Raw genomic sequence first — 13944 nt, forward strand, 5'->3', positions numbered from 1 at the left:
GCACTGTGGTGCTTTCAATTACACAGCACACAGTCTTTATTGCTGTTCATACAATTTGTGTTTTGTTCCTGTTGGTGTACAAGCTGAGCTTGAAAGCTCCTTCTTAATGTTGGCAAATGCAGTTTTCAAGCTCACTTTTTCACCCAGCACAGACAAGGGAAGTCTAAGCTCAGATGAATGGAAAAAGGATGATCAGAAAATGTATTGCCATGTAGTCTTTTATTAAGAAGCCTCCTAAGCCCTCATGTATTATCTTTTTCAGTGCCCCGTCCTATCATTCACCCCTTATCCAGTCCCAGCAACATGTTCTGTGTGACCAGCCTGGACCCAGACACACTGCCCTCTGTGGCCACTCTGCTCATGGACGTCATGTTTTACTCTGGAGGGTAAAACATTTTATTACTTCATTTAGGCCCTGAAGGCCTTTTGCATGTTTTGCATGTTGCCAGGATTCCACTCAATCACTGAGAACATTAGGACAGCATCTCTTTATAGTCTATTAATCAAATGTAGGATGTTACCTAAAAGGGATAAAACAGAAATTTAGCTCATTAAGAGAAGTCTGGCCACAGTGGAAAGTAGTATTCAGTTTTTTTGTTATCTAATTATCTAAGTTAATCTAAAGTTATCTGATGTCTTCTGCTGGAGCCTTGTCAAGTCTGAAAAATTATCTTTACTGCCTTGAATTATATGGGTATAAAATTCAGGAAAGCTTATTTTCTCGAGAATAGAAGACTATTTTCACTTTCATTTCCTAGACAAGGAAGGAAAAATTAGGAGATGCTAAATGGTGGCATTTTGGGAAAATGTTCTGGAGCTCAGCCCACACATGAGGCTCGGTGTCAGAATGTGTTGACCTGTGATGCATCAATTTGAACCCTTCTTTCATCTTTTATATTTTTCACACATTAATCATCTTCGTGTAAGTGCAGCACCAGAGCGTAAGACTAACCCCACACAATAATGAGAGAATAGTGTAAAATGATTCCATCCATTGTGTGTTAGTCTGCATAATTTGAGGGTTGTTTTCTTTACCTATATGTATAATTAGAGACCTTTTTGGTCCTGTCAAAGCAGGCATTAACAATGACTGCTTTATTCCACTTAAATGAGGCAATTTTAAGGCCTTCCAAGGTGTTTTGTGTTCGTTCACTGAAATGGCTCACTAGGATACTTTAGAAATGTAAATTACAGCACTTCCAATGGGCATTTTCTTATTTTCTGGCTTTTGACAGTCAAAACACCTGCTGTGAAATAGCTCTATAAACTAAAGGGGGGGAAAAAAGGAAGTCCCGGTCCACGTTGTTGCACTGCCACCATCTCTGATTATTAAATCAGTGTTGGTGTGGCTTCTCTGAGTTGAAAGTCCAGCTTGACAGAGCAATCAAGTTGAAATTCTAGCTTCCGATTTCAAATGGAATATGCCATAAAGTTTTTTAAAAAAGCAAGAAAATATAGGATTTGTTTTCCTCTTTAGAAACAAGATCGAGAGGTACTCAGATTCCCATACTTGGGGCAGCAACTCCTCACTGACCCAGATTGGATATTCCACACTTTGGACATTTAGTGATTTTTCGCCGCTCGACTGAAGGGCCTTTATCACAGGCCCCGCCCACTTAATGTCTCTAGCTGTAGTTGCTTGAAGATGTCAAATGTCTTCCACTTTCTATGGTCTCTGATGGACACATTCGAGCGAATCGCTTCCAGTGTGTACATTGTTTAACAGATAGCAGTTCTATCAACTCTCACTGTTAGCATTGTTAGGGAACCCAAGGACAACATTGCACACAGGCACGGACTTCAAAATCTTCCTTTTTTTTAAATGGAAAACCCTGAGTTCTTCAAACAGAAACCAATCTACCTACTCAAGCTGTTAGGCAACACAGAGAGTTGAGGACCGTTTCGAGTTCCCTTGTCATCCATTCACACTCTGACCTTTAAGACCCTTTTTATTTCCCTCCTGTGTAAGAGGACACACACTTGACAGTCTGCAAAGCGGTGCGTGCTTGTTGCAGCCAAAAGAAAGGTGTAAAAGTTAACTGGAAATTAATCAAAGTGTCACAGGTCCAATCAAAAACTGTATTGTTTTTGTCTTTGCCAGGCAAAAAGAGTCTGGAGCATCCAGTGAAGACTCAAACCACATCCGCTTCTTCTCCTTCTCCCTGATCGAGGGCTACATCTCTCTGGTCATGGATGAACAGACCACACAAAGGTAGAAGAAAAACACCCACCACTCAACATTTCATGTGCACTGCTGTTGTGTAATTAACTACACTTGTTCTTTCAAGGTTTTGTTGTCTGTTAATCCCCACTAAAAGGACAGCTTGTATTCATGCAGGGGAGTGCGTTTCTGATTGTTGTTTGAGGTGGTGATTAGTTTGTTGTTAGGCAATAAGCAGAGCTATCGGGTGTATTGCACATAAGTCACAGTGGGTTTCAGTCTGACTCATCTACTCCCTTAGTTTCTAATAGTGTACACTAATTAAGCAGGAGGGCCATCAAGGAACTTGAGCAGCTGCAGGTCCCACATGGTTTCTCCTGTGTTAGCATCTGATCAAAGGCTGCCAATGAATAAAAAAAGGTCTGCATTATATTGGTTAGTAACATCTTCAATCCATGTGGAAGTAAAATAACAACTGGAGTGAACTTGAATTGTTAAGTTTAGATTTTGTTTCTGCAGCATGTAGGTCAGCAATGTCCCTACGTTTTATGTAAGACCGAATGTGTTGCCTTAAAGGGATGGGTCACCCAAATTACTCTGCCTTACAATGGCTCTTTTCTTCAGTGCAGCAGGGTGCACAGCAGAAACAGACTTTAGCTGTTTTTGCACTGTGCTGAGTGGCTAGTGGCTTCTTCTGATGCACCTTTATCTGCTAACCATGCCTGGTGCCATAATTTGTTAAGTAAAGCAAAAAAAGGTCAAATAAAGCCACTCTTGGAAAACATTTAAAGATGACAGAGTTAATGAAATACTGGAACTGAATGATTTAATACCGTGTTTATGTCTTATTATTGGTAACAATTCAGAAATATAGAAATTGTATGATCACACTTGTGTTGCATAAGTGAGTAACTTAACCAGCCTTTATGTGGTACAATTGTATTTTAATAAATACTGAAGCTAATATAATTGTTCTGTTTTTTTTTTTCTTCCAGGTTTCCAAACAATGTACTTTTTACCAGTGCCTCTGGTGAGCTTTGGAAAATGGTTCGAATTGGAGGGCAACCTTTAGGATTTGGTGAGTATTTTTGTTGCTGTAGTAATGGATAGAAGCAGGCCACATGCTACTACAGATTGATGCCAACAAAGCACATGTTCAAGTATCAAGATCAACGTTGTCAGAACTGGTTTAACAACCATCCCAGTGTGTAGTTAACAGTCTTTAGCATTAAAAAGGTGGTTCACTTTTTACCAGGGTAGATTGCCATACTAACTGCAGGTTATACCTGAGATAAAAGATTAACAGGTATGAAACCACCACTGAAAACTGTGTCACTGTTCCTGGAAGATCTAAAGTCTTTATCTAACCCTAAACAGACAATAAAAAAAGACTATTTCCAGGAACTTTTTCCTGTTGCCTTTAATGTATGATCCTAAAACAAGACACCTATTTGTACTTGTAGGTTAAACCTATGTTTAAATTATATTTTTTGTATTCATTTCTTTTTTGCTGTGAGACCATTAAACACCAGGGCAGCAGGTGAAAGTACAAAACTGCACCTGTCTTACACACACCTGAAATTTCATGGAGTAGTAATAATCTGTCAGATTCCCCCCGTGCATAAAGCTGCGATACTGAGAAGTCTGTGAACTTACAGTTATTTGTATTTTTGTCGGCTTTCCTTCCTGGCTTCAAATAAATGAAATTTTATTATTGCTGACCAAATATGTGAGTGTAATCCTATAGTTTTCCTCCCAGACACACTCAGACTGCTGAGACAAATCTGCAGCAGCTGTGTTGTTTTATAGTTTTCCTTTGTAAAGTCGGTAGACCTTCTCATTTTTCTGTTTGGTTAGAGGCTTATGTTAGTTGATAACTACCTTCATATAACAGCTTACCTGAGCATCAATAATCAGGCTAAGTGAAGCCTTAGCAGACAAAAAAAAAGCCAGAATTTCACAAGAGGATAATAATCAGGATAATAAGTGTTATCATGATTAATGTGTATTGTATTTATCAACATGCTTTAATGAGTTGTAGAGTGGTTGTGGGGCCTGTCGAGAGGTTAAAGAGTGTGTTTTTAATGGTCTGCAGATGAGTGCGGCATCGTGGCTCAGATATCAGAACCGCTGGCGACGGCTGACATTCCAGCTTACTACATTAGCACCTTCAAGTTTGACCACGCCCTGGTAAGAAACAGTTTCTACTGCATATGTTTGGTTTGTAATCAACTTGTTTGTAATTGTTGGGCTGTTTGGTTAGTCTAAGTTCATGACACCATGATAGACTGTATAGAAAAGATGGACATGCATAGCACATCTGGGTCTGTAGAGTGAAGCCAGTGCAAAGGTGTTTTTAAACTTGCATTCTTTCCAGTGGCCAACAGGGGGTCGCTTGTCTAATTTGTATAGAAGTCTTTGGGAAAATGGCTTTGACTCCAGTAAACTCTCTTATTGACTTAATTCACTAGTTTCAAGTCAAGATTTTTAGTTCTTGCTTTTCACTTCCAGAAAACCTTCAACTTGAGGCTTTAAGAAGACACTAGGCACTGATCGTAGCAACTACGTCCATCTTTTATATACAGTTTATGGCATCAGCATCGGCTCTAAGCAGCTGGAGAGAAACTTTCAGCTTTTTCAGATGTTTTTGGGGCCATCAAAAACAAATGAAAACACAATCAGAAAGTTCTAATCAGTTACTTTGCGTCTTCTTCAGGTTCCTGAAGAAAACATCCAAAGTGTCATTGGCGCACTGCGGACTGAGAGTGCTGCACAGTGAAGGAAGCTGGAGAAAGCGATGACGACTACCATCTCCAAAGTCATTTTGTTTAAAAGTTTATCATGTCCAAAAAGTGCCAAGAGCTTGCTAGCGGACTACTGTGGGTCAACTCTGAAAGGAAGGACGGAGGGAGACAGTGTGTTAGGGAAGCCTTTGTTACTCAAGCATTTTCTTTACCCCCCCAACTACTCTTTGCCTTCCTTCGTGCCCAAGTCCCCTCCACCTCCACGCTCTGGTAGTTTTTGCGTTAGTTTACCAAACTGTCTCTTTTCTTCTCTAAAGCTGCTTCTTCCCACTCCCTGACCCTCCTGAGCACCCTACTGTATTAGTTACATAATTCCTCTCATGGAAAGATGACGAATGTACTCTCAAAGCAAAATAATTATTATATATAGTTATCAAATTCTCCTTTTTTGTTTGCTTTGTTTTTCCACAGGTCATTTTTCTCAGTGCCAACATGTATGAATGCCTAAACCGATGCCTTTGTCTAAAATACTGCACATGTGCAATTGAAGGAGACAGCCAGCGTTGGCGCTTGTTTTTGCTTTTTAGTCGTCGTTGAACATGTTTTTAATCATCGATCTGACTATTGAAGTCCCCCAGACTTAAAATCAGTCTGGCAAAACGTGAAGTGAATCATTGTTTTTGTGCATTTAATAAGTTACATCCATGCACACTGTGAGCAAGATGATCGACGGGCCAATCAGGATCCGTAGATTTGATTATTTTCAGCGATTTGGCTGATAGGCGTCATTTTTGTGAGAGGTTGTTGATTTCTTATTTGATTTTGGATAGGATATAGAAAACAAAGTTCCCAGTTGACGTATTCTTAATAACTTCTCCCACAGCGTCACAATCAGTTCAAAACGTCTCTTATTTTGAGACATTCCCACCAGCCTCTTCTGCACACTATTTGTTACCTGAAATGGTCAACATGGTCCTCATTAGACCTCTGAAACACTATCACGTGAGCATTACAACCACTCCCACACTAACCACTATGTGCCAAATTTAGGTTCAGTTTGCCACAAAATTAAATTTAAGTCTGTACCGTCTTATGAGGGTTTTAAATTAGCTCTAAATTGTTATTTCTCTTTGTTCATATTGTGTCAGTTCTAATTTAAAACATAAAAATTGCACGCTGGAATCAATGTGGGTTTCTCTTTTTCTTTTTTTCTTTTTTTTAATGGAGTGAGGGTCAAAAAGTGTTGATTAAAAACTCCATCCAGCCATTCTCTTCCACTTATCCTCCTCATCTTTCAAACTGAGTGAGTATTAATCAGTGGACATGAAGAAACTGATTTTAATTGGTTTAGTTTGTATTAAAAAAAATAAGAATACAAATTTAAAAATGCAAAAAATAGCCATTAAAAAGTGTAAAGCTGGGCATACACTGTGTGATTTTTGGCCCATTTTGAGACTATTTTTCACTCGTGCGACAGTCTTGGGGATCGGCCTGAGTTTAGCCTTAATCGTGTGTCATACATTGTGTAGTATACCTGAGAAGCGATTAACATCTTCATGTTACCAAGCTAAAGGTCACGTCAGAGCATCCTGACCTATGAATTTCTAACCTCTGCGATTCAGTCGCACAGTTTGAGCGCAAGCTGAATAACGCGACTGAAAGAAATCGCACAGTGTATGCCCAGCTTTAGTAAAATACTCAGTGCAGATCTATAGCAGGCACATAAAATTCCAAATTACCTTTACAATCTTCCTCGTACCCAGAAATATATCTGAAACTCCAACTGATATTGATTTGATTGATGGATTTAAAAAAAAAAAAAAAAAAAACCCGAAAATAATCTTTTGAGGTGGATTCATGATCCCAGCACATCGCCATGCATTAACTTTACAATGCAGGTCTGTGTTCAAAAGTATGAAAGTAGAGGCTGCGGGGGGAAAGGAGGGAGCGGCTAGCTCCACCCTGTCAATACTTCAAATAAGCCAACAACACTGAACACGGTAAAAATAACAGAAGTTCCTCCACGAGCATCTGTCTCATTTAAAGAAACCGTTCACTACTAAATAGTTGCTTTTGATGGCAATCGTACCAACAGCATGACCCGTTTTCCAACCTTGTACTGCCAAAAACTCATGTTTGAGAGCAATTACGCCGACACTTTCCAGTGACCGTGTTGCTCACAGTGTGCATTGGAGTGAGAAACGCTGAAAAGATTTGCATCGACACTAGTAATAAATTACTGAGCCACTTCCATGAGCTAGAATAATGTCAGTGCAAGTGTGCTAACATAAGCTACGGTTCACACAGGGGAAGGAAGGTTACACTCCGAGCCCTGGTGTCCATTTTGGTCTTGAAGCTGCCCCTCTCCTACTCCAGTCTGCACTTTAATGCAGGTCCCACCCCCACAGACCTGCTGTACTGATGTGAACCCAGAGAGGGCTCTTTTCTTTAGCTAGATCTTGTCCACATGGAACGATTTCTGTTGGTATTAACCGTTGGTGATGATGTTTTTCTTCCTTTTTGTTTTCTCTTCACACCACCTTCCACCTATCTGCAGCCTCTCATCTGATCACATTTGATTAGTAGATAATCTGTATTTATCAGTGTTAAAACATGAGGAAGGTGTTATTTCTTCTGATTGCATTTCAAAGAGAAAGCCTTTCATTTTGAAGCTTCTTTTGGGGGGGGGGGAATAAATGAAAAAAAAATAAACTAGCTGTTTTTTGAGCTGCTTGCGTGTTCACTTTTCACCCATGTGTCATCTTACTGTATTTACTTACCGACAGAGGGGCTGTGTACTCGAAGCAATAAACTAGTGATGTCGCCTCCCAATCTTGCCTTCAGAGCTCCAGTTTAGCTGTGAATGAGACACATTTTTTTAACACAAAAATGTATGAAGTGTAGCAGCCATGGATGAATTAAATTAGTGGATATCACATCCCCACTTGACGATGCTAAAGATCCGTGATGACATGCTGAGTCATCCCCCAGGTCTTGCACTCTTCACCTCTGAGTCAGGCTGGCTGGTGGCAGTTGACTCTTTTATCTGCCAACTTAACTGCCCTGTTAGCATTAGTCACTGAGTGGTGGTAGCTAATGCCAAGAGGGGACAAATTGTCTTCATTGCAATATTTGTTTATTTGCATTTTAATGAGTACTAAAATGAAGATTAAAATTGCGTGTTCAACTCTCAGGGGTGCAGTTTCTCTTTGCATGATAAGGACCAGCATGAGGGCTGCCACAACTATGGGATTATCCACACTAGGAGAGCGCTGACTAAGCCCAAAGCACATGCGACATGTCCCCATGCTGGCAAAGATGGCTTTTGCACAGCATTACACACTCCTCTCCAAGTTTAGCATCCCAGTTTCGACAAAGGTTGAAGAATGGTCAAAAACCACCTGCCCATCTTCCCCGATTTGGTCTTTGAGCTAACGGCTTCATGTAGCAAAACCACTGTCTATCCATGTCATTGTACAGCACATAGACAGTACAGTGGAGGCTGGCTTAGACAACCCACCGCCTGTGGAGCCATTCCACAACCATGGAGTAGATGGCCACTCAGCACTTCCGACAAGCACCGCAGATTTTAAGCAACTTAGCTGGAGATAAAGGGCTCAGGCAGATAACTGCAGATGCAATGAGCTCGGTCACTGGGCTGCAGATGTACCAGATGATGTGCCTGGCAGAGAATTAGTCACTGGTTGGTTCCCCCAGGCAGCTAACTGGACCTAGCAGTGCCATCTCTGGCGGTGTGTGCTCCAGTCATTGAGATGAGAGCCTCCAAGTCAAGTTCTACACTAGCTGACCAGGACCAGAGTCCAGCTACAGGCCTTCACAGAGACCAGATGCCTAGAAAGAAGAAGCCTTAATCCACATACGTTTTGTTCAGCATACACAAATGCTCCTTCATTGCAACTGTTAAGTCTGGGTGCATTAAAGGCTCTGACGACAAACTGAGACTTTCATGCCATTTGTCATTGTTCTGCTCCAATAAGAGTGCTTCCAACAAGCTGTGTGACTGTACATATTTCCTTGTGCAAATCAATACAAAATATCTACATTCAAACAATTGCAAATCATCAGTCTGCAGGTCACATAAACCAGATCAGGCAGGTGATGTCTTTCTCCACAGACACATGGGAGGTTAACGGTGCCTCACCTACAGTGCTACAAGTTAGCTGACTGCCTGCTCACCTCGGTGGCACGCTTGTGCCCTCTTTCTGTGAGTGGCGAGAATCATTGCTGCAGGTCACCAGGTAGCATAGAGCACCAACAGTTTTTCTTTGCTTCAGGGTTTCAGAGCATATTCCTCGAGGGGAATGGTAATCTCATGGACCCCTTATAAAGGGGTTCCTGTGAGGGATATTCATGATGCATGTAGTTGGTCATCACTGCATGCTTTTGTTTGGTTCAGTCTGCTGGACACGACGGCTCCTTCAGTGGTTAATTCGATCCTTTCTCCTGGGTCTGCCACGCTGCTCTATGGGGAGCGTGTAAATGTCCCTTACTGCAGGAGCTGTACAGAATGACCAGACTGAAAGGGAACAATGTGTTATGACTATAACTTCTTATGTGTGGAAAAACTAAGTACTTCCTATGATTCAGTAGCTTCTAGAATCACTAGCTTTTATTTTTGCACCGCTGGCACTGCTGCGTGTAATCTGAAAAACAAACATCGTGCAGACCAGAAGTGAAAGACGTCAGTCGTGTGCCTGCAATGACCCGGCAAGCGCAAACAGCAGCAGTGATGCTATCGAGATTTTCATCAACAGTCTTTGTTGCATCATTACGACAGCGCTCCAGCAGGGGTTTGTTTTCCACTGGTGAAAAGACGATTTTCAAACCCTCTCTGGGGTGTGACACACTCTGAGGGTTAATAAATATATATTTAAAAAAATAAAGATCGGTGTTAGTTTGCATTTGAAAATGAACATTTATTCCAGCAACTCTGAAGATCATTATAATCCTAGACTATGAGTCATAATGGTTTTTGTAACTCCATGATCCTTTATGATCTGCTATCTCAGAAAATGTCTTCAGAGAAGACAATTTGGGATGTTTTTTTTAATGTTTTTGGCAATGTTTCAGCCCTTTTCTCAAAAGTAAAACTTTCTTTCTTTCCTTCTTTGTAAGAAGGAAAGTTAGGACAGATTCTGTGAAATATGCCTGTACATTTATGCCCCCCAGAGCATGAAATGTAGTCACTTTGGATTCTTACTTCTAGCTTCACACTTCTATAACTAATTTCTGATGTCAGAAAAGTCAGTCTAGTACAGATAGCCCAACACCTAAATCTCTATGTAGAGAGTAAAAGGTTACAGACCACAACAAAACACCAAAACGTGCCATTTTGAGTAGCAGTACTGGAAGATTTCCTCTGAAAATTCCCACTTTTGTGGAGAATATACGGAGAAGGGAAAAATGGCAAGATTTTACAGGCTTACACATGTAGGCAGCTCAAAGGTGCCAAAGCCTACAGGTTGTCAAATGGTCACAGTGTCGTAGGCTGTACACATGACGTAGCGCACAAAGCTAACATCCGCTGTGACATCAGAAGGGTGCACGCATTCCGTTCAAAGCCAAATATCTCCATCTTTTATGTACAGTCTTCAGGTTACATCTAATGTTTGTTATCAGCTCATCACGAGCCATTAGCTGCTGGTCACATGAGAGACTTAAGCTACACAAAACAAAGATATAAACCCAAGGCTCAAGTGTTCCCGCCTAATCTGAGCCAGTGTAGGGAAAACCTCATCATGAGCTGCTATTTAGGTGGATCAACATTACTGACACTAATAAGTGTTTATAAAGTTATAAAACAAAGGCAGTTTTCTCACTGATTTCTATAAGAAATGGACTTCTTTTTGCAACGGGAGCCTCCTACTGGCCATTTCAAAGAATGCACTTCCTCACTGGCTTTACTTTTCAGACCTGGAAACCTACATCCATCTTATATATACAGTCTGTGGCTAAAATCTATTTTTTATTTTTTATTTTTAAAGTGCATTGCTCTCCTCTCACCCCACTCTTCCATTCTTTGAACTTGATGCTAGCCCACACAGGTGCTATAATGAATGATCTATAGATGAATGATCTGATTTAAATTAGAACTTAAACACAGAAAACACATTAGTGCACACCCTACCTTTCCCTTGGTCTCTGTCTTCCTTGCTGGGCTTTTTCTTCCACAATGCCCACGCTCCACTCCAGCCTGCAGAAAATGGACAGCAATTGACAGCAGGGAAGACTGCAGGTATACCAGTTGTCTGTATTATCTGACCTGAGTAAACAAAGCAGAGAACAGCCAGGCCCTTGTTGCTCTGCATGGGTGGGCCCCACACCACCACCACCACCTCCTCCTCTCCTCTACTTCAGCACACAGAAGGGGAGGAGAGCTCATCCAGCTGCAGAGACCCTCTCTGCAGAGCGGGGTTATAGGAGCAGACACAGCGTGTTAGTGTTTCCACTTATCATGATCATTTTACACCTTACATAATCTCACGCTGCTCGGCACGGCAGTTCACTGACATGCGGTGGAGACGCTTGCTCCTCAGCTCCCACTCACAAAGATTAAAATTGCAAGCTATAAGTCAAACAGAGAGGCATCTCAGTGCCGCTAATTGAAATGCATCACTTTCATTGTGCAGAGCTGCAAGGACGCATGGTGGGAAATCTCCACCCACAGAAATGACAAATCTAAACTTTACGGGCGACACATTAACAGCAGTGAGTCAGCGCTTCATCTAGACCAGGCTGTAATGGCAACAACCACCACACATTTTCCTACGGGGCACTTGAATCACAACACACACACGGGTGTCACCTTACAGGGCTTCTGGGTAATAAAACCCAACATTTCTTTTACATTTCCCTGCAATATTGACCAACAAATCACACACTGTACTTTTTTCAATTGCAGAGATGTTTTTGGCATCTAGTTATCATGCATAAGACTGGATGTGGTTCATTATATACAGTGTCATGTGTCTTTTGAAGCCTCAAATTTGGTTAGGGTGAGGTTAGACTTGAAGGGCATATGCAGAACACAGTGCAGCTTTCAGAAGGTAAAGAACCAGACACAAAAACATAGTTTTGGTTCAGCATCATCACAGACGTTAGTGCTGCACCTGGTAAATTGTTCATGACTAAGCAAACTTGTTTGGGATTGACCAAGTTAATCTCCATTATGCTGTCACCAACTGTGACTATAATCATGCGGACCCTTCTCACTGTTCCACAGGTGCATCTGTGAAATAATGCCTCCTCCTGAACGCCAGATATGGGTCAACTCATCTCATAATTTGAATGGGATATTAAAAGTGGTGAATGAAGTTTTCCTTTCAGCCACGCAAACCAAAGCTTCTCCTGCACGTTCTCAAATCCTGCTCTGCAGACGGTCGCAGGTCGTACGTTTTATGCTCACTCTGTAATTTTGCGTAAATACATTTCCGGGCTCTTCAGAGGGCCGTCAAGTTGTCATAATGATGAATGGCCCAGAATACAAGAGCTCAGCAAAGAGAACAAAGCAAAGCAGTGCACATCGGGCTGACTTCAGCAATACTCCGTGTTCTGTGAGAATTAACGTGTCCATCATGTTGATATCAGGAAACCCGAGTTAGAGTCGAGGTTAAAAATCAGCTTAAAGAGCACGTGTGAGGAGTCTGATCGAATCAGGTAACAATTAATTTTATGGGTTCATTTCTTACAAGTCTTTCTTTCCTACCAATTCATCAGTTTTCTAAACCGAAGTTTGTTTCACTGTATAGAAAACAAAGATGTGCCATTTAATAGTCAGGTGAACGGATAAGATTGCACAACGATTAAAATTAGTCACAGTTTGCCAGTTGTTTTGATTACATTTTTAACACACAAAATTTAGTCTAGAACATGTGTTTGAAATACAGCCACAGTCACAGTTATTCTTTATGAGTCTGGGGTTTTATTGCTGTCATGTTTTAAGTAATAGATTTATTTTTAAATTAGTCAACATTCCAGCAATTAAACCTTTTAACTATTAGCTCTGCAGATTCAAACTTGATACAAATGTTACAATGTAAACTGGAGGTGGACCAATTAATCGCCGCCTCCTTTAGCTGGAATTACAGTCCTTTAAAATGTGTTCAATTCAATTTTATTTATATAGTCCCAAATAACTACAACAGTGCCCTTTATATTATAATACTTTTTAAACCCTTCAATATTAGAAAGAACCCCAAACAATGAGACGATCACCTGTGAGCAAGGACTTGGCGACTGTGTGAAGGAAGAACTCCCTTAAAACAGGAAGAAACGTCAAAGAGAAACAGGCTCAGAGAGGGGGGGGAGCAATCAGCTGGGGGTGAGGTAGGAAGGAAGGCAGCATTTATCATTTATAAGTAAACAAGCAGCTGTTTCAGCTTCAATATTATCCTGACTCTTACATGTTTATATGATAGATGAATTGTTAAATGGGGGAGACTGCATACATGTTGAAAAGTGTGTTTCAGGAGCAGGTTGTGAGTGCATCCAATTTGTGACTCGTATCGTGATGATGAAACTTCCAGGCAGGAGGAAAAGAGGAAGTCAGAGAAGATTTGTGGATGTAGTGAAGGAAGACATGCAGTGCACTGGTGTCACAAATCTCAAACAGGATTTGTTTCTTCAAATTTAAGCTTATTGTAACTGATACTTCATCTGACGTGCACCTTCCTAAAAATGTAACCACACGTTGCATCCATTCAGTACAGTCCAAAAACAGGAACTCGTCTGCCAACTTTAGGCAGCAAAATTGCAGAGCAATGTAGCCAGACCAAGCCAAAGTATAAATGCAGCATCAGCCACTCTGTAGGCTCAAGATAGGTTTTAATGCAGAATTATTTACCCAGCAGCAGCTGTATGTCTTCCTCCCATTGTCCCCAACTTGTCGTGGCGGACTGCTGCCGTTCCCCAGGGCTGGTTCTGCTGGAGGTTTCTTCGTATTAAAAGGGAGTTTTCCCTTCCCACTGTCGTCAAAGCGCTTGCTCATAGGGAGGGGTCATATGATTGTTGGAGTTTCCA

The 13944-nt window shown here is 41.2% G+C and overlaps 1 protein-coding gene and 1 long non-coding RNA gene across 2 annotated transcripts in view; one reads left to right on the forward strand and one right to left on the reverse strand.

Annotated features, from left to right (window-relative positions):
* The window catches only part of castor2 (cytosolic arginine sensor for mTORC1 subunit 2), a 23151-nt gene extending 16415 nt beyond the window's left edge, over positions 1-6736 (forward strand). Inside the window, exons 6-10 of the mRNA XM_005916021.2 lie at positions 263-386; positions 2102-2212; positions 3157-3239; positions 4257-4351; positions 4878-6736. Of these exons, the coding sequence (XP_005916083.1) occupies positions 263-386; positions 2102-2212; positions 3157-3239; positions 4257-4351; positions 4878-4940 (476 nt within the window). The 3' untranslated portion in view covers positions 4941-6736. The remainder of the gene's footprint in view (positions 1-262; positions 387-2101; positions 2213-3156; positions 3240-4256; positions 4352-4877) is intronic.
* On the reverse strand, positions 6704-13937 carry LOC121814102. Its single transcript, XR_006054074.1, has 2 exons — positions 11054-13937; positions 6704-7762 (listed from the first exon to the last, which is right to left on the reverse strand). It is a non-coding gene; the product is annotated as an uncharacterized LOC121814102 (long non-coding RNA).
* Between the last annotated feature and the right edge of the window lie 7 nt (positions 13938-13944).

Source organism: Haplochromis burtoni, unplaced genomic scaffold, assembly GCF_018398535.1.
Source record: "Haplochromis burtoni strain Fernald_Lab_line unplaced genomic scaffold, NCSU_Asbu1 Contig_17, whole genome shotgun sequence".
NCBI classification, from domain to species: Eukaryota; Metazoa; Chordata; class Actinopteri; order Cichliformes; family Cichlidae; genus Haplochromis; species Haplochromis burtoni.